The 19,565-nt window shown below is 35.1% G+C and overlaps 1 protein-coding gene across 1 annotated transcript in view; it reads left to right on the top strand.

Annotated features, from left to right (window-relative positions):
* The first annotated feature begins 2,615 nt into the window (after positions 1-2,615).
* LOC128202638 (uncharacterized) overlaps positions 2,616-19,565 on the top strand; it is a 114,223-nt gene continuing 97,273 nt past the window's right edge. Inside the window, exons 1-5 of the mRNA XM_052903644.1 lie at positions 2,616-2,768; positions 4,152-4,209; positions 4,942-5,022; positions 17,538-17,618; positions 18,311-18,438. Coding sequence (XP_052759604.1) covers positions 4,162-4,209; positions 4,942-5,022; positions 17,538-17,618; positions 18,311-18,438 — 338 coding nt within the window. The 5' untranslated portion in view covers positions 2,616-2,768; positions 4,152-4,161. The remainder of the gene's footprint in view (positions 2,769-4,151; positions 4,210-4,941; positions 5,023-17,537; positions 17,619-18,310; positions 18,439-19,565) is intronic.

Below are 19,565 nucleotides of genomic sequence, written 5' to 3'. Positions count from 1 at the left end.
TACATCCGAGGTTGTTTTCGAAAAAATGACCGAGGAGCTCCGAATGACTATTTCTAAGCTTGCCGGACAGAGCCGAGTTCAATTGTAACAACTCGGCCATCTCCGGCAAGCTTCGAAATAGACAATTCCTGTTGGATACTGGCCGAGGTGTTCGTTTGTGCTTTTAGGTATTTAGCCATACCGGCAAATAAGTACATCACACGTGAAATAACCAATACCAGTGACACTTTCAATTTCCAACCCCATATGCCGGGGCAACAATGATGTTATGGGGTCCCTGTCGCAAAATGGAAGGCAGCAAAATACCTTCAGGCGAGGAGGAAGAGGGTTGGTCCTCATCGATGCCGAACCGACGGTGGGCTCCTCAATTTAAACTTACAATAATATGGATTTTTGATAGAATCTGTATCGCTCTCTAATGCTCACAATATCAAGCACTTTTAACTGTTTGTTTCACACCCGCAGCCTAGAAGGTAGCAGGAATCGACGGTACTGGTTATATCGGTAGAGTTGTCTTTCTGCATGGCAGTTGTGAGCTAACAGTGTACACTCAAACTCAGGTACAAAAGACTTGAGACTGTTCGAAATCACGGCCCCTTGTTTTGTACAAGTGTTTATTATGACAGCCCGTGAACTTTACAAATGCATTGTATTAAGGAAATAATGTATTAGCGTATGTTTCAGGATTTCCAGCGTGCAGGAGTGATCTACACAGATGACTGTATATTTTCGGGACATGTGTGGTTTGAGAACAATAGTATACCCGTTGCCTCCATCGCAGTATTACTAATAGGCTTGAGTTTCAACCCAAAGCTAAAAACAAAATTCATTGTTGGAAAATATTTTCTAATTTAAATCATGATTTTAAAACCGTTACCGGAACCAGTATCTTAAAAGAATGTAAGTCTTGCAGACATGGGGAATGTGAACAAAACTTGCCGCTCACTGTCCCTACAAACGTAATTATATATAATGTATGTGATGTTTGGCCGATTGGTCAGAACGTTTTTAACGTCATCATACGTTGTTAACTTTCACATTAATTTTGTTATGCAAAAGAAATTTTATGGAACATATACTTTACTTTTCACAATATTTTAGACAGCTGATTGTGCTGTGCGTGTTCATATGTTAAATGTATGAAAACATTATATATGTAAAAAATGCTATAAGCATTGTATTGTTTTATGCAATTAAAGAATGGAATGCAGATCACACATCCATTAATGGGCAAGACGTGTGACATAGTCATCAATTTCTAAGGGATTAAGGGGCTTTAACACCTTTAATTTATGTTAATTTATGTTATAGTAACTTGAAAGTGACAGTTAATTAGGGTTATAATATCCTGATGACCATTATTTCAAACTATGAGCAGCTTGATAAATTTTGAGAACAACGTATTCATAACCCAACCCAGGAAAATAATCTTAACGTATTACACTCTGATAAATTATGGGTATGGTTTTCTGAGTTTCATAACCCAACCCAGGAAATTAAATTAATTTGAACTTATTACACTAAGTTTCCAAGTTTTCATGTCTATTTTAACATCACTCATGTCATAAATACATGCCACAAAGCGCATGAGTACATATACAATACATCATAATGAGGCATTACAAAATATATTGGACATAATAATACAGATTTTCTAAATATGTGTATTTTTTATGTTATTGAAACTTTGATATCAAACATATATAAATATATGTGAAGGAGAACATAATGTTGCATTCTTATACTTTATTTGTTAACAATACACTTGAGGAATTTACATAATTTAATGAATTTTATATCATCATTGGGATTGATTTTCATAATTTCTCTTAATTTATAAATATATGGATATCGGTATAATTGTCGGTCAATAAATCTTATTCTATATTCGACAAAATATAATAAATAATGAAATTCATCACTAATACGGTTTTTATCACAAAGTTCGCATTTTCTATCATTCAGTTCTATATTGTTCCAGCTTCCTACTTCAATTGGTAGTCGATTATTTCTTGTTCTGTATTTAACTAAATATTTCAAAAACTTAGCAGGGCTTTTAACTAAAATTCTTCAAATTCAAAATTCTCTTTAAACAGTCTATAGCTACAAAATTTTATTGACGTATTTAAAGTAGAATGCCAGTCGTTTTCGAATAGATCAGATAATTTCATTTGAACGGACCTTTTAAGCCATACTGTGTTCTCTAAAAGCGTAAAAATAACAAACAAATTTATTTCCAAATAATGTGTTATGTTATATGCGAAAAAAGAAAAAGACAAAAAATCAAATAATAGGGGTTGAAAAGTCTTTGATTTAGGGGTTGAAAAGTCTTCAATATGGCTATTAAAATAATTCAACAAGGGGTTGAAAAGTCTTTAATTAAGGGGTTGAAAAGTCCAAACAGGTAGGGGTTGAAAAGTCTTTGAAATAGGGGTTGAAAAATCTAAGGGTTGAAAAGTCTTCGTTTTTTGAAGGGGTTGACAAGTCTTGGGGTTGAAAAGTCCTGCTCCCCTGATATTGAAGTACGTAGTGAAAGGGGATATAACTCAAGACTATCTAGCTCTGTGCACGGGACTTATATTGATACGGGATTTGCACGGTTATTACAAGTTTAAGATTACTTCCGGGTCTTGTGGAAACGGCTATTTTCGCTTTTTTGTATATTTTAACGATATTTTAATGCATGACAGTTGATTAATTCAACTGCAGTCTCCGGCAGTAAAGAAACCGCCATAACGAAGATAACACCTTAGTAGTTGAACGCTGGCGTGAGTATTTTATTTACTTTTTACAGATACTCGGAGCCGGATATCTCACTCTCACTCTAAGAGTCTGACTCCAGCCTCAGTCTCATCAGCTCGTGGTCATCATTTTGGGAATTCGACCGGGTTCATTGTGATTGGAAAAAAGGCGTCATGTTGACTGAAATATTGGGAATTTCTCATTAAATGAACTAAAATTATTGATAATAAGTATTTACTCAAATAACAGATCATCTCTGAAAGTCTTCAGTAATGGTCCTAACATTACTAATATGAGCTGTTTGAGACATATTATTGAAAAGATACTTAAATACACTATGATATGTTATAATATAAGGAAATAAATGATTATGACATACTTAATATTCAGATTTAGGAAGCTTATTTTCAAGTTGTCTCTAGAAGTTGTAATAATAGAAAAAAGGTTTATGAGAAGCTTTGAAGTATCTTAATTCAATTCTGTTTAAACCTCATACTTAATGAATTTCAATATTGCATTCAAAATATATATAATTTAATTAGACCTTTCACTTATCCTTTCTAAGCTTCTTCAAATTTATTTGCTTTAAAGTAACTCTTAAAGGTTCTTCATAGCGCTAAATGCACCAGTCAATAGTAACCACGGCCCCCAGGTCTGGGGAATAGCCGGGACATTGACTTTCGGTCCAGCCAGGCCCAGATAAAATCTCCGCCCTGCGGGGACGAACCGCTGGTAAAATCCCCGCCAAATGCCCCCGCACCCCAGGGACCATAGGTAAGGCCCATTCCCCGCTATTTTTGGTGCAAAGACAAAACCACCACATTCACCCGGCACTGCCGGGCCACCTGGAAGTTAAAAACACAGCCCATTTCCCAGGCTATCCCCGGTATACCCCTGGCCGTGGTTACAATTGACTGGTGCATTAGTAGTTCTTGGTAACTCTCATAGTTCATGTATATGTAGCTCTCTAAGTAGCTCTTAGTTGCTTTAGGAGGATGCGTCAGTTAGACAAAATTATGTGGATATCTTGGATTGAAGTTTGCTTCACTTTATGAAATCAATCAATTCATTGATTAATTTTTATTGCTTCAATGAATGATTGATTTCATATAAAGAAAACGAATTATCAATCATGTATTAAAGTGATTTAATTAACAAAAATGCTTTCCACCTCCTGCACAAATATTGCAAAACACTTTTAGAGGTAACGTATTTTAAAAAAACACAAATGTAGCTGGAACATGCTGAGTGATCTGTGAAGTTGTGGAGCGTGTTATTTTGACACACATTCAATGTCTATGGATGGGTGAATGGCCCTTGTTTGTGACAAAGGCAGGAAGTGCAAGTATCTGTGTCCCTATGGACACATTTCTACTTTATGATCACAATCTCATATCTGTGATTTTCAGATCGTCTGCAATGGCTGAGCATTCTGGTGGCGATGCTTTTGTGTTAGAGGAACCTGAGGTATGTAGCAACTTTGATAATGCATTATCACTATATTATATTCTGATCAATAAATAGTATATCATATCTGTATTATAAATAAAAGTATACAGAAACCGAAGTCCCAGCCTTAAAGCTGCACTCTCACAGATTGAACATTTTGACCACTTTTTTCGCACGAGCCAAATTTTGCGAAAATCCATGGAAACCAGTGATACAAGACTACTGACAAAAATTAGATTGCAGATTTTTATATTTAAGTTCAATAATTGATGTTTTGTGCATTTTTTTAAACTGTTAGTAATGGTTTAATCCATAAAACATTATTTTTTAACGGAAATATGAAAATCTACGATCTGATTTTCTGTCAACAATCAAAAAATTGCTCTTTCAAAGACAAAAAATAAAAAAGTTGTCAAAACGTTTAATCTGTGAGAGTGCAGCTTTAAATAATTGTAATGAAAATCTATGCCAAATTACAAAGCTAATATTTTTAAAAAAAGCATCAGGATATTGTGACTAGGTGTCATTGGGGAAAACTTTAACCTTGACCAATTCTCAATTAGTTTTCGAGATATTGACATGAAACTTGGTTTACCTGTTGCCAGAGGAGCTATGCAAGGCCTATTACTCTGGGTTTAATAACTCTTTAGTTATGGACCTTGTTCGACTGAACAATAGACAAGCCTTGCAATTTCTTTGCAGTGCTCTTGTTTTAACTACGCTATATATACCAATTGTATCTGTTTCCAGCGAGAGGCCGTGAGATTTGATATTAAGGACAAGAATGGAAAGTACCCCGAGATACACGAGGTCAAAAGTCACATTAAGCAGGTCAGTTCTATTGACAAGGATTTTTGCTTGCTGTATAAAAACACATCAATAATGAAATATCAATATAAATTTAAAAAAATGCTTTCAATTTCTTGATTTAATTGGAACAGTGTGTTTGCAGTCATAATTGAGCTCATATCTTCATTAATTTGTAGTATAAGTGTGAACAATTTACTGATATCCATATTGGAAAAAAATCCAATATGCTAGATTAATGATGTATACATCTATGAATGTGACAGTGTTTTTTTCCAACCACTTTTTATACGCCCATCTTACGATGGCGGTATTATGGGAACACCCATGGCGGGCGGGCGGCGGGCGGGCGGGCGGCTCCACAATGTTGTCCGCTCTCTAACTTGATCATTTCTCATCCAATTTCCACCAAACGTCATGAAAGTGTTTGTTGGTGAAATATCTCGGTCAAGTTCAATAACCAGTCAAATCGCTTTAGGCACTCCAGAGTTATGGCCCCCTAAATTTGTCAAAATTGTCCATTTTAGCTTTGTCCGCTCTAACTTGAACATTTCTCATCCAATTTCCACCAAACTTCATGAAAGTGTTTGTTGGTGAAATATCTAGGTCAAGTTCGAGAACCAGCCTAATCGCTTTAGGCACTCCAGAGTTATGGCCCCCTGAATTTATCAAAATTGGCCATTTTAGCTTTGTCTACTCTCAAACTTGAACAGTTTTTATCCGAATTTCACCAAACTTGCTACTATAAATGTTTGTTGGTATATGTTCTTGGCAAAGTTCTATAACCAGCCAGGCTCTTCAGGATTATGGCCCTTGAATTGGTCAAAATTTGCTATTTTTGCTTTGTCCACTGTCGAATTTGAACAGTTATCATCTGATCTTCACCAAACTTGCTGAAAATATTTGTTGGTAAAATAAATCGGTCAAGTATGATAATCAGCCAAATGCCCCGAAGCACTTCAGGATTACTGCCCTTGCCATTTAAGCTTTGTCTACTCTCTAACTTGAACAATTCTCATCTGACCTTCACCAAACTTGCTGAAAATGTTTGTAGCTATAAAATCTTTACCAAGAATGTTTGCCGGTATAAATGCTTTGCCAAGTACACACTGATTGTCTCTTGGGTACGATTAAGGATGAATCATCTCTTGGAGACGATTTTTACGCTCGAATTAAAATAATTTTTTTCTACTGTTAATGCCATATTGTGCCAAATCATTTGCTTCTTGAAAAGCTTGCTTCTCAAAGGGCCAATGTGACAGTAAGTTGTCTTAGAATCCAAGAAATTATTGATGGGCGTATTTTGTGAGTGTCACTCTTGTTACAACTGTGATAGCCTAGTGGTTGAGCCTACACTTTAGGTTAGGTGGGTTGCTGGTTCAATCCCCAGCCACATCATACTGAAAAATGTTAATAATTGGAACCAGTACCTTCCATGCCTGGCGGCTGGCGCTTGTCATAAAAAAGAGTAGTACTGGGAAATTCAGAATACTCAGTACCAATATATTTTCAACCCATGTATTGATGCTTTACCCTTGGCATCTAAAAAACCAAGTGGTCTCTTAAAGGGCTTGGGTATAGCACCTAGTGTTAATCTTAATCCAGATATTATACACCAACACCACTGGATAGTTTACACTTTATTCAGACTTCACAATAAGTAGTCACGCAGATATATTTCACACTGATGTTGCTTAGCAAGTTCATGACGTCATGACGTCACAATGACGTCACCTAATGTTGTTTCTAAAGGAAGAGTATTCTAACTTAAAACAGAGTTGTAGAACATGAAATTAACATTCATTATATTTTCTTTTCTTCTTACTGATTTGTATCTATTTAATTATCAGAAATAAATATTTCAGAAATAATTCAAATTTAAATTAATATGATAAAATGAATATTAACACAGTCTATATAAATTCTTCTGAAAATCGCCCTCCATGGAACACTTCTAGCAGATTGAAACCGGAAGCTCCTCGTTTGGTCATGCAGTCTGCAAGGTGGTATTTACCTGGACACCAACGTATCTCCTTTACTTCATTCCTGGACAGAGATTCACTGATGGCTGCTATGTCGACACGCAGGCGCTTGTCATCAACTAACTTGGTGGAATGCACAGCATCAATGACACTCTTGTTGTCGACATGAGCAATTATTGGTATAGTGTTTCTTTGAAGCTTCATAATGTCCTCTAGCATCTGTCTATAGTAATAGCCACATTCAAGACCTTCTTGTAGACTGAGTGCCTCAGCAGCAATTGTTGATCGAACAACCCTTTTAATTTTGTTTGTACGCCAATCAAGTGGGCAACATTTTCCCTGGTTGTCAGCTAACCACACAACAAAGGCTGCAGTACTTCCAGTCCCGTTGTTGATGTTACACAGAGAAGCATTTGTGAATACCACGATTCTCCAGTCACCAACATTACTGCTAAGTCTTGGGAATGAAATAATTGATCTTACATCTTTCAATCGGTTGACTGTTTTTACAGCCCTTGACAAATCACCTACAGTTGCTTGTTTTAACTTGGTACTCAAATCTATGAGTTCAAATGCCATGTCCGGTCTAGTTCCCTGTACAGCCCAGTTGATCTGACCAATAATTTGTCTGTAACTAGTTTGTTCTTCAGCTGTAAGAAAATCTTCTTTCTGCTGCACCCGCTTTGTATCTAAAGTTTGGCTCTTTATATTTCCTACATACCTTGATTGGTCAAGAAAAATTTCTCTGGACTGTTGCATGACTTTGAATCCAATATAATTAAAACTTCCTTCCTCTACTTTTCCCGCTACAAATCTTTTTCGCAGACTTGTCATAATTCTTTCAAGGCATTCATCTCCAGCATGCAAAAAATCGTCAACATGGCAACATATGATTCCGCTCAACTTTCCATTTGTATGCAAAAGGAACATTGCAGGATCCATTTTAGAAATTTGGCATCCGAGTTTCAGTACTTCTTCCTTTACACTCAGATAAAACTGTCTTGCACCATCCTTAAGTCCATACAATCCATGACGTAACTTCCAGATAATTCCCTCAGCATTTTCGCAGTCCTTTGGCGGCTTTATGTAAACATCTCTCTTTATCTCTTGACCTTGTAAAAATGCAGATTTAATGTCGGTGGTCTTAACAATCCAGTTGTTGATGGACGCAAGAGCAAGAAATGTTCTCATGGCTCCTTTTCCCACTGTCGGACTGTCACATTGCATTGAAAATTCTTCTTCGAAACCCCTAACAACAAGGCGAGCTTTTTTCTGTTCATTCTTTGTAGTTATGACCCACCTAGTTGATAAAGTACTTTGGCCACAATCTTTTACCTCCTCATTATGTGCTGAATTGTCTCAATTTCTGTAACTCTGCAATTTTTGCCTCTGAGACATTATCATTAACATTACTGTTCTTCAACACTAGATGCACATCATCAGTCAGATGTCCCCATTCAACTTGATCCAAATTGATACTCTTTTTCTCTTTACTATCATCTTCCATAATGTTGTACCAGTGTTTGTTATTCCCTGTTGCCTTTCCTGCCCTCCCAAGAACCTTTGCATGGATCCATACATCAGTGTCTGGTTCTTTATACTGAATATTATCATTGGGTTTCAGTATTTTTCTATCCTGTCTGGTATCTTGTGTCTGTCTTTCTCTGCCTAACACTATAGGTGTCTCCTCTAACCTTGTTTGTATGTCATCATTCAATTGTTCGGATGGTAATTCTTCAGAAATCATTTGTTGATCACTTGTGATCTTCATTTCTGGCTGAGCATTGTTTCGTCCTGCATCTAAACTCTGATTCTCACTGACATCATTGTCTATTCCACTGTCCAAAAAATTGTTCACCTTTTGTAGTCTTTTGGGAGATACAAGTACAAACACAGCTCCATGTCGCACAAACACCACTTTCCCATCTTGGAAAACTACTTTTCCTGGTCCAAGCCAACGTTCTCGACCCTCTCTCTTGTAAAATACAAGGTCTCCATGTTCAAACAACTGTTCCGAAGCTCTTACCTTATTTCTGAGTGCTCTTCTTACTCTTTCATCAGCTTCAGACTGTATAAAAGCCCTTCGAGTTGCATGCAATACATTCAAATGCTTTGCAAACTCTTCACTGCTTGTGGATCCTTGTAATGCTGGCAAATTCTCACTCATGATGTTTGGAATGTTGGGGTTCTGGCCAAAGACAAGTTGATGGCTGCTGTAACCGTTCCACATTTGCAAAGAGTTCCTCGCCATGTTTGCCCATGATAGGAGTGTCTGCAAGTTTACCTTTGTGTTATCTGCATGAAGCTTGGTCAACATCATATCAGTAATTGCATGCACTCTTTCACACAATCCATTTTGAAATGGACTATCAGCTGACGTGGTACATAACTGAATGTTCATTATGGATGTAATTTCCCTTAAGTCGTCCGAGTTGAATTCCCCCCCATTGTCTGTCATCAAAGATCCCATCACTCCAAATTTCCCAACCCATTCCTTCATTAATGCGTCTATGATATTACACGGCTTCTTTCTGTCTACAAAAATAGACAAAGTATATCTTGACCACATGTCTATGATGTGTAAAATCCACCGCCCATTCCATTGTTTTAGGTCCATTGCAACCTTTTCGTTGAACTTGGAGGCCATTGGCATACCTACTACTGGCCTTGAAGGAGTCTTGGCATATACTTTGCAAAGTTCACATCTGTTTTCAATTTGGTCAAGATCTTCTTCATAATCGTTTTTCCATATCCCAGCATCCTTCAAAAGTGCTACCAACCTTTTCTTTGGAGGATGTGCAAATTGTCGATGCAGTTTCAGAAGAGTTTTGTATCTCTCTTGTGTGTTCAAATTCTCGAGCTTGACTGCAAACACTTTTTCTACCAGAACTTCCACTGTTTTATCTATCGGAATGCAGTAATGACCTGATGTTGTTAAGTTCAGCGCTACCTCCTGCCCCATAATTGTTGCCGTATCATTTTCAAGATCCATTTTTATTGCTGCTGTCTTCATTGCAGTGCGGGAGAGTAGTAGAGGAATGTCTAACTCTACGACATCAGTTTTTATGGTGACCGCCTTTCCAGCAACTACAGCAGGTATTCTAAACTCACCTTTTGATTTCAGGCAGGTCCCCCCTCCGAATTTAAACATTCTCTGACCTTCTGATTGCAACACTTTCTCTCTGTCTGTCTTGTCCAAAGATGCTATATAGTTGTCCATCCAACTGCTTCCACATACCGTACTGCTACACGCACTATCTAGGACTGCACAATTTCGAGCATCAACCCCCAGGCGTCTTACCTCGTTTTTATCATACCCTGTAAATAGAACAGCTTGTTCTTCTTCAACCGCATTAACTCTCTTCATATTTTCCTAACTTTCTGGGCATGCAGGTAATAAATGTCTAAAAGACCCACATGATTTGCATGTCAATGGTCTACCATCTGGTCCTGTGGGATTCATGCTCTTTATCAATCCCTTGGTTCTCTCTCCCATTGGATTTTCCCAGTTTTCCTCGCTGCCAAATGCTTCCTCTCTCACTACTGTAATTACCCTGATAGCCTTTATAGCCACTCCCGAGTTTTTGAATACCCGGCTGCAAGCAGAGCCTCTTCGTTGGCTGCCTGAAATACTGGTTCTAGCTTGATACTTGCGTGGCTGTTTAATGATTCATTTTCATTGCCCTTGAATTTTTTAAGAGTCTTCTTGGCTTCCTCATAAAGTGTCTTCTTATTGTCATAGTTCATACCAGTTAGTACTAGCAACTTCTCCTCCTTTGAAATGTTAGCCTTCCTTAGTAGCTTGAAAGCCAGTATCTCAGTAGGCAGTGTCATATTCTTCTTTTTTATCTTTCGATACTTAGAGTCAAACATAGCCACAAATTCATTGATAGATTGTCCTTCTAACCTTTTTAAGTCTTCAAAGTCCTCAAATTTCTCCAGACTGTCAGTTAGGTCATCCTTAGCAAGATGCTGATCCAGGAAATTAATTAGAACATTTAAACCGTCATACCCGTTTAATTCATCCAATCTAAGTTGGTCAAAAACTTTTTCCCGAATTTGTGATTCATCATTTTCAGGAAGTGTTAATGCCACAACAATGCCTTGTTTTTCTTTGCTTAAATCTGTGATTTCCTTCCATGCCAAAAGCTCTAGCTTATATTTTTTATAGTTCTTTCCTTTTCCAAATACTAGGGGATTTATCCTAGTTGTCATGCTGAATTCCCTACTTGGAAGCTTAATTCTCTGCTGAAACTCCAAAATCACACCACACTACATTGATTTCCTCCATGGATTCTTTAATACGCCTCTGCTACCATTGTTAATCTTAATCCAGATATTATACACCAACACCACTGGATAGTTTACACTTTATTCAGACTTCACAATAAGTAGTCACGCAGATATATTTCACACCTAGAACTTGTTGTATCTCAACCTGTTTCTTCAACTTGGTTAATATCTTTATGTGACTGGGAACTGCAGTCACTTCTTTCTCAAGTCACTTGTGGCATTGAATAACCATTAAGTTGTGATGGCATCATGGTGGGTTTCAAGTAATTCTGCTGTCAATGTGCATGGGCATACCTTTTTAAAACACAAATATGCCCCATTCTGTGATGGGATGAGGGATCGCCATATTGGGGAAAATGAGTTATTTTGACTAAATCTGGGAATCTGTTTATCCCAAGAGTTAACAAAAAACTAAACGCTATAATTGATAAAGCCAGAGGAAGAGAAAAGTGTGTTTCTATCAGGGGCGTATTATAGGGTACACTTAATAGAGATGATTCATAGACAGATAATGAGTGATATTTTGGCACTTTTTTAAATGGGGAATTTTTGACCTTGTAGCTATTAATTGAAAACCTCATTTATAAAGGCTGATATTTTTTAAACTGTACACAAATCATATGCTTAATTTTGTTTTGATCATGTAATTCATTTGAGTTAAACATTATAATGCATTAAAATAAAACTGCATCTTTCAAGTGTAAACCTACATGTATATCAGGGGCCTCTTTAAGGAAAACAATTCTTAAAAAAGGTACACTAACAGTTCCAATCAATTCTTCCACACAATGACTTTTTTGAGTGACTCAATTTTTGGCTGAAATTTCCAGCTCAAATATTTATTTACATTTGGGAAAAAAGTGCATATATGTTTTTGCTGAATTTGATTAGTATAAAAAATTGTACAGGTATCCACATGAAACAAATAGAATAAAGATGATTCTTTGTAATGGAATAAAATTGCTTTTCTGAGTCTGAGTTTAGACTCAGACTTAAGACAGTTCGTAATCATGGTCCCTGAATTCTTAATAGCCTCTCCAGTGTTCATATATTTTTATTGCTTTAGTTTTTCATTACACAATTAAGGGGTTTTAAAGGCAGTTAAGGGGTAACAACCCCTTTAAAGGGGTAAAACAAACAAAATACCTGCCTACATATACCTACCCTAGCCACAATAATGCGGAACTCTTTTAACATTTGGACATTCATTATGTTCTATTAAATAAAAATCTTCAAAGACTCTGAAATGCTTGTTTATATGGACCTAAGTACCCAGTAATGTCAACAAGAACCGGCTGCCGGTCAAAATGGACAGTTCAAATTGCAATTGGGCTGGTTCAAACTTCAAAAAATAACTGAATTTTTTGTACAATAAGTGGTAGCTGGTCAGTTCATTTATTATTTGAGACGGTTCAACTGAAACTTATTGATAACCCTCAGTACTTACACACACCTAAAAAATAAGTAAACATCAAACAATTAATTCATTTATTGTGGCCTTCTGTGAAAAAAATGAGGCTGCTTGCTATTAATCTGTTGTGGAACTTTTACTGTTAGTTTTACATCATAAAACAGATCAAGCAATGATATGTATTTGCTCATAAAACCTTTCTTGTTGTACGCTGTTCCCGTAATATTCAGTAATGATGCTGCCAGCGATATTCAGATCCTGGTATGAATTTTTTGTTATGTTATTTTCTTGGATCATCATGATAGGAGAACATACAGAGAACTTTTATTGTGTAATAGTGTAACGTCTCTGTAGGAACTTGCAAGCAGATCCAGAAAAGTTGTACCTGGCACAAGCCCCCTCAGTGCGTTTTTTTTTTACTCCAGATGGGGCACCCTCCTGCCTTCAAAAAATTTAATGCTTAAGATAATCAAATAGTTTTTTTGTTTTGATTAAAACATGAAATATGATTATGAATTCAAATAAACTTAAACATATTTACTAGTTAAAACCTAATAGTACTTCAAATAAGTACAATTTCCATATTTGTTTTATAAATTCATAATGCTTTAATTGATATTCACTGGCCAATGTACAATGTGCCCTTTTGTCTCTCAGCACCCTCTCCCTTTTCTGCAGCACCCTGTCCTTTTTAAAACCTGGCTAAAACCCTAAGGAAGATCAATAACTCTGGCCCTCATTATAGTCAATTATTGCCCTTTTTTACTTTAAAAACAGGTTTTAAATAAGTGTTTGGATTCACTGAAACCATTTTACAACTTTTGTACTGCATTGAAATCCATGTATTATCCGTTCAAGGTTGTATGCTCAAAGCTATAGCTTTTCTTTGAACTTTCCAGAAATTGGCCTTAATACAATAAATGATACAGATGATATGAAAAATTTCATTGAAGTATTTCTTGCACAGTTCGTTAATACTAGGAAAGCAGTTTAAAAAAAGTTGTTCATTGTTGCATGCATTCTCTGATATTTCTCAGAAAATGAATTACAAAACTATGAATATGTTTTGCAATATAAGCAGCTTGCTGCACGGCAAGTTATTAATTTCTCATGAGAGACATTAATTCTGATGATGAATATTTTTATTGTTATATTTTATGATGAACAATAATATGTTAAATGCTGTAATGCTGTTCTTGTTTCATAAAATATATATTAAAAATAAAATGTTATCATAAAGTTGTGGACATTCTACAATTTAATTTGATTTTTAAACAGAGTAGTTGACCATCGAAATAGAATTTCTTTTCACTAGTAAAAAACATTCACTTTCATTTGCATTATATTTACATCCCCCTAGAATCTTTTATATAGAGAAAAAACCTGACTTAGATATTGTACAATGTTTTTTTCTGCCACTTTTTGGGGCCGAAATTTAGCCTAATTTCCCTTCTGAAAAAGTATATATTTTTCCCCTACCCAGGTAAAAAAAGGGGGAGCATTGACCTCTGATAATAAATAAACATTTAGCAAATGTAGATATAGTGCCATAGTGCTATAAATCATGTTAGCATTTTACCCCCCCCCCCCCCCCCCCCGAACAAAGGGCCACTATTCCATTCATTGAGAGTGAAAAAAAACACTTAATATAACCTGCAAGGGGCTATAGGATCATTGTTAATTTCTATATTGCACATTGATTGGATGAGAGTGACATCTTCAGGATGAATAATTGTTTAAATTATAAATGATGAGTGATCACATTTGTTAGTGTGATCATGATGTACATATATGAAGGCGCGGAAAGCACACATGTAAATATCCGAAGAAGTGCTTTATGAAATTTGCTCACATGCCCTACTGGGTTCATACAGCTTGAACACACAAAGAATTGGATAACTCTTGAATTGTAAGCAGGCACTTTAATCTACCAGTATTTGAGATTCATCCAAAGGCTTCATGCAGAAATCATAAAATAGAGTTGTTTTTTTTCGGAACAAAACAAGAGCATATATCAGATTGATTGTTTATCTATTCCACATTCCATAAGCCAGGTGAGAGTTCTCCCTCATTTTATCTCATATCTCTTCTCATATCACTCCATGATATGAGATAGTGCTGTTATATTGAGCAAGTGGTTCAGCAATATACTAATATATCCAGCAGTAATATGTCAGAAATGTCATGAATGTTACAGAGATTGAAGATGAACTTCATGTAAATAGCTAAATAATGGTATTGAATATATATATATAAAAATATAATGGCAGTTACAAATATTATTATTTTTTCCTTAGGAAAACAAAGTAAATATAATAAATTATTATATAAATAAATGATACTGTTACTGGGCCGATGGCCTTTATTACTTAAATAAAGTGAGTTGAGTTGAGTTGCATGTACTTTATGTAATATTAATTTAGTCTTTTTTTCAGTATGTTCAACATGCATGTATAATTTGAAAAATATATGGCGTTTATATGCCTAAATTTACCCCCGTGGGTATTTGCGTTTATATGCCCATATTTGCCACTGAGGGTGTATCTTGTCATATAAACGGCCTATTAGATAAAGCGAAGCTAGCAATGCATATTAATCTCTATGAAGAATAGGAATTCAAATTGGTATACTGTATTTAGGAGCTCTTTTAAAGAGTACTCGGAACTCAAGAGCGTGGTTCTTTGTATGCAGAAACTTTGGTACTCAGACTCACATAATAGTTTAATGTTAATTGTAACACACACAAGCATCAGGCAGAAAATGAAGGAAAGATTCAGTAGGCGAAGAGGAGGAGTTACATATAACACAAATTATGAAGCTTTTGCCTGTAGATTACATAATCTTGTCATTCTCTGGCGACATCAATGTAAAAAAATAAATTTTATTGGGATTCCGGTATAGGAATTGTTGCTTTCTCACGAGTTCTAGCGGTGGTTTTCACTGGCAGTTCCAGTATTGATTCCCTGTCATTGAGATGCTTCGTATTTCAGATTTTGCAGAATTTTCTGCATTTTCAATTTCAGGATAATGCCTAAAAATCTTATTCAAAGAAGGCAAATAAATAAGATACAGACCCTGATTGTTCAACTTGGTAGTGTTAAAGCCATGATACGCTTCTCATAATGGTTCCTTTATAAAAGCTTGTATCACAAACGTTTTGATAAATTTGATTTTAAAACTTCAAATCAAAATGTTAATCAAACAGGTTTTGTAGATATTTCATTTTCTTCCTGTTATAACCTTTTCAAGCAAATTGTGGTTTCCTGGCGCTTCCTTTGTTTTGTTTCCGTTTCTAATTTTTCATCAACTTTAAAGTGACACTCTTATTCAAAATCAGTACAATTACACATGTATGACCAACATAAATGTTGAGTGATAAATCGTTAACTTCTTACTAAATAATGCATTTATGGAAAATATTAATTACTGATAACAATATTGTAACGGTGTAATTAGTAGCAGAAAGCCAGAAACTATATGATTGGTGAACGCTAAAAGATTTACAGTGATCTTCAATAGTTTCATAAGGTAGAAATACTGTTTTTATGCATATTTTCTAAAAAGATGAACCATTGTTTTCGATATTATTTCATCCTTTTAGGAATATCAAAACAATATTATGAATTGTGGTAAATCTTATTTGGGAGAAAGAGTGCCTCTTTAAATTTGACTGTATACATGTATTTACATTTTGTATTTTTATACTATTTTATGTCATTTTATTAGCTTGTCTGGTTTCTACAAATAAATGTTAAGTTATTGTAAAAGCGTTAGCGTCATCATCGTCGGCGTTGTGTAAAACTTTAAAGCATGGCCATAACTCCACTTAAAATTTCACTTATGATACTCACATGAGACTTTGAACACATGTAACCAGTGACAATAAGCACAAATATACTAAGTCCCATAACTCTGGCTCAAGAAATGTTCAGTTATGTCCCTTCATAGACTGGAAAATAACAGATGAGTTCTCATTATTGGATACCCACTATTGACTTTTGTGTTTCACTTCATTCATCAGTTTAAACTTTAATTTTATAATAAAATATTAATTGTATGTGGTCTGGCCCCAATTTCTCGAAACTTCTTAAGTCCCTTATAACAGGATTAAGCTAAACCCACTATTCTTGTTGTTCTATAATATGCGTTATATTTACTTCTTTAAGAGTTTTTAGAAATTATACAAGAAAAATCTGTATGCTTATTAGAAAAAACCATTTTTCATTTATCAAAATCCATTATTAGTATGTATTTTGGCTAATTGAAATAAGCAACTTAAGCCTGTTAAGCTTAAGAAGTTTCGAGAAATTTGGGCCAGGTGGTCAGGTGTCTGCCTCTCACTTAAAGCTGCACTCTCACAGATTTAATAATTAGACACCTTTTTTATTTTTTGTCTAGGAATTAGCCAATATTTGCGTTATTATCTGCAAACAGGTGATATAAGACTGCTAACAAAATATCAGATTGCAGATTTTCAGATTTCCGTCCGAAAATTAATGTTTTATGGCTAAAAGTGTTACTAACGGTTTCAAAAAAACGCATTAAACATCATTTTTGAACTAAAATGTACAAATCTGCAATTAATGTTTTGTCAGCAGTCTTATATGACTGGTTTATATGCATGGTCACATAAATAAGCTATTTCCAAGACAAAAAAATATAAATGTTGTCAAAACGTTTAATCTCTGAGAGTGCAGCTTTAAGTGAAAGTGGGTATGATGCCACTACGGATTTCTATTCAAGAAACAGTCTTGAGACTAATCCATTAGAGGTTATAGACGCCTATCTTCACAATCAAGCTATTATAAATGTCAAAGAAACAAACAACACACTTATAAAATGTTATGTTCCAGGTTGCAGAGAGCCTGCTGTACCATTGGAGGACATTCCCAATCATCTTGCCACCCTCTCTCACCAGCCAGGGCTCGGAAAAGGTAGTTCAACAGCACAAAATCATTATAAGATAATTTCCAAACAATTTTAGCTCTCTGTTTTTCCAATAAAAAAATCAAGGTATTGTGATAGCCTTGGTGGTATTGGCTGCATCTTCGGCATTGTTTTGCAAATATTTACACCTCATCTTCCATTCCTTAAATGAATGGCCTTTCAGTAATTGCAATTATCATCCGATTAACGCAACATCTTTGGATATGCTTGGATATCGTATAAAATATACAAGTAAATTGAAAATTGTTTATCTTGTTATTGTTTTTATTGTGTCAGCAAGCCAGGAAAAGCTTAAATCTTCATATTGAAAAGTGTAAATTAATGATTTGTTAAATATATTGTTGTCATTAGCACTTCAATTTTACTTCAACAAAATCAACTATGACGTTAAATTTTTTCTGTGTTGTTATGATGATATATGACAAACAATTTCCGGTTACCGTCAGCTCATTGTATTTACAGAATGGATGATAAAGAATTACTGAAGTCTTAAAATGATTTTTTTTTTAACAAATCTGGAAATAAATAATGAGTTATTGTATTCGACACAGTTTAACCAGCCTAACTGCATTCATACCCTGATAATGACATCAATGAAGCAATTCATTGTTGAAACTGTATAGAATGTTTGTCTTACTATATATGCTATATGTTTACATACACACACCTCTTTTTCCAGGGTCCAATCAATTACCGCGACCTGTTTAAGGCCCCGACTTTTGACGAGCTGGAGCAGGTAGCCACGGATGCCTTCGGGAACCTGAAGAAACTCAATGACGTACAACTGAAGAGTGTCTGGGATAAGGGGTATGAGGTTAACATTCCAGTGTTTCATTTCAAATGCAGATCTACTAAAATATCATTATTTTATGCATAACTTGAAAAGCAATGTCTGATTTCACGGCCCCTCAAAATGGGCACCATGCAGTTCTGGTTTCTTCCAAGGAAATGGAATCCATCGTGGTTATTTAAGCTATCAGTTTTCATAACAACTAAGATAAAAGTAATTAGTATTAATTAGTTGGCTGCTAATCTTTAAGTGAAGTGCGATCTCGTCATCTATAAATAACCATAAGCCTCGGTACTCAAAAATGGTTGTGATGCTTAGTAGTGTTGGGAATCGGTTGCAATTTTACTATCGATGATCGGTTCCACTCAAGTAACCGATTATCGATAGTACAATCGGTTTTTAAAATACTAGATAGTACCTGCGTTGTAGTTTTATTCATGTACAGTTCTAAACTCTTAATCATTATATGCATATACCTATGTCTATGATTGAAGTTATTAAGTGTTGTTGTATAAAAAATAGTTCATTTTCTTGCTCATTGTGGCTTTCATCAGCCATTTTGTTAAAGATAACATCTGAACACTTACTAATATTATTATTTTTTTTGATAATCGATTATAACTAAATACTATCGATTGTCGCCGATTTCAGGCCCAACCAATCGATTTTCGATTATAATCGATCATCGGAACATCACTAATGCTTAGAGTGACAATAATTAAGTTCATCCTATAAAATTATTAATAGATCACTTTGAATGTACCTTTTGAAATTGAAATATCAAACTTACCCTTAAAGACATGTTTTAACCTCATTGACCAAGAGTTTTAAAAGAAGATTGCCGTGAAATCATATAATACTTTTTATATTATAAATGATGTCACCATCATGAAATAATATATATTTTTGTTATATAACTAGTGTAAAAACTTTTAATGGGACATAAAAAATGAATAGGGTGATTTTGTGACGCTATATGTATTTTTCGGTGTAAATCCTCAAATGAGTATATTTGATATATTATATAGAATATCACATTCATGGTCATGCAATATAAAAGAACTTGAGCTTGCTTACTAAAATTGATAAAAAAATAAATCAAATAAAGATTTGACACTTTTAATAGATTCCATGTCGAAGGATC

Source organism: Mya arenaria, chromosome 2 (assembly GCF_026914265.1).
Source record: "Mya arenaria isolate MELC-2E11 chromosome 2, ASM2691426v1".
Taxonomy (NCBI): Eukaryota; Metazoa; Mollusca; class Bivalvia; order Myida; family Myidae; genus Mya; species Mya arenaria.
Note: the sequence above shows the minus strand (reverse complement) of the source record. Positions and strands in the feature narration are given on the sequence as shown.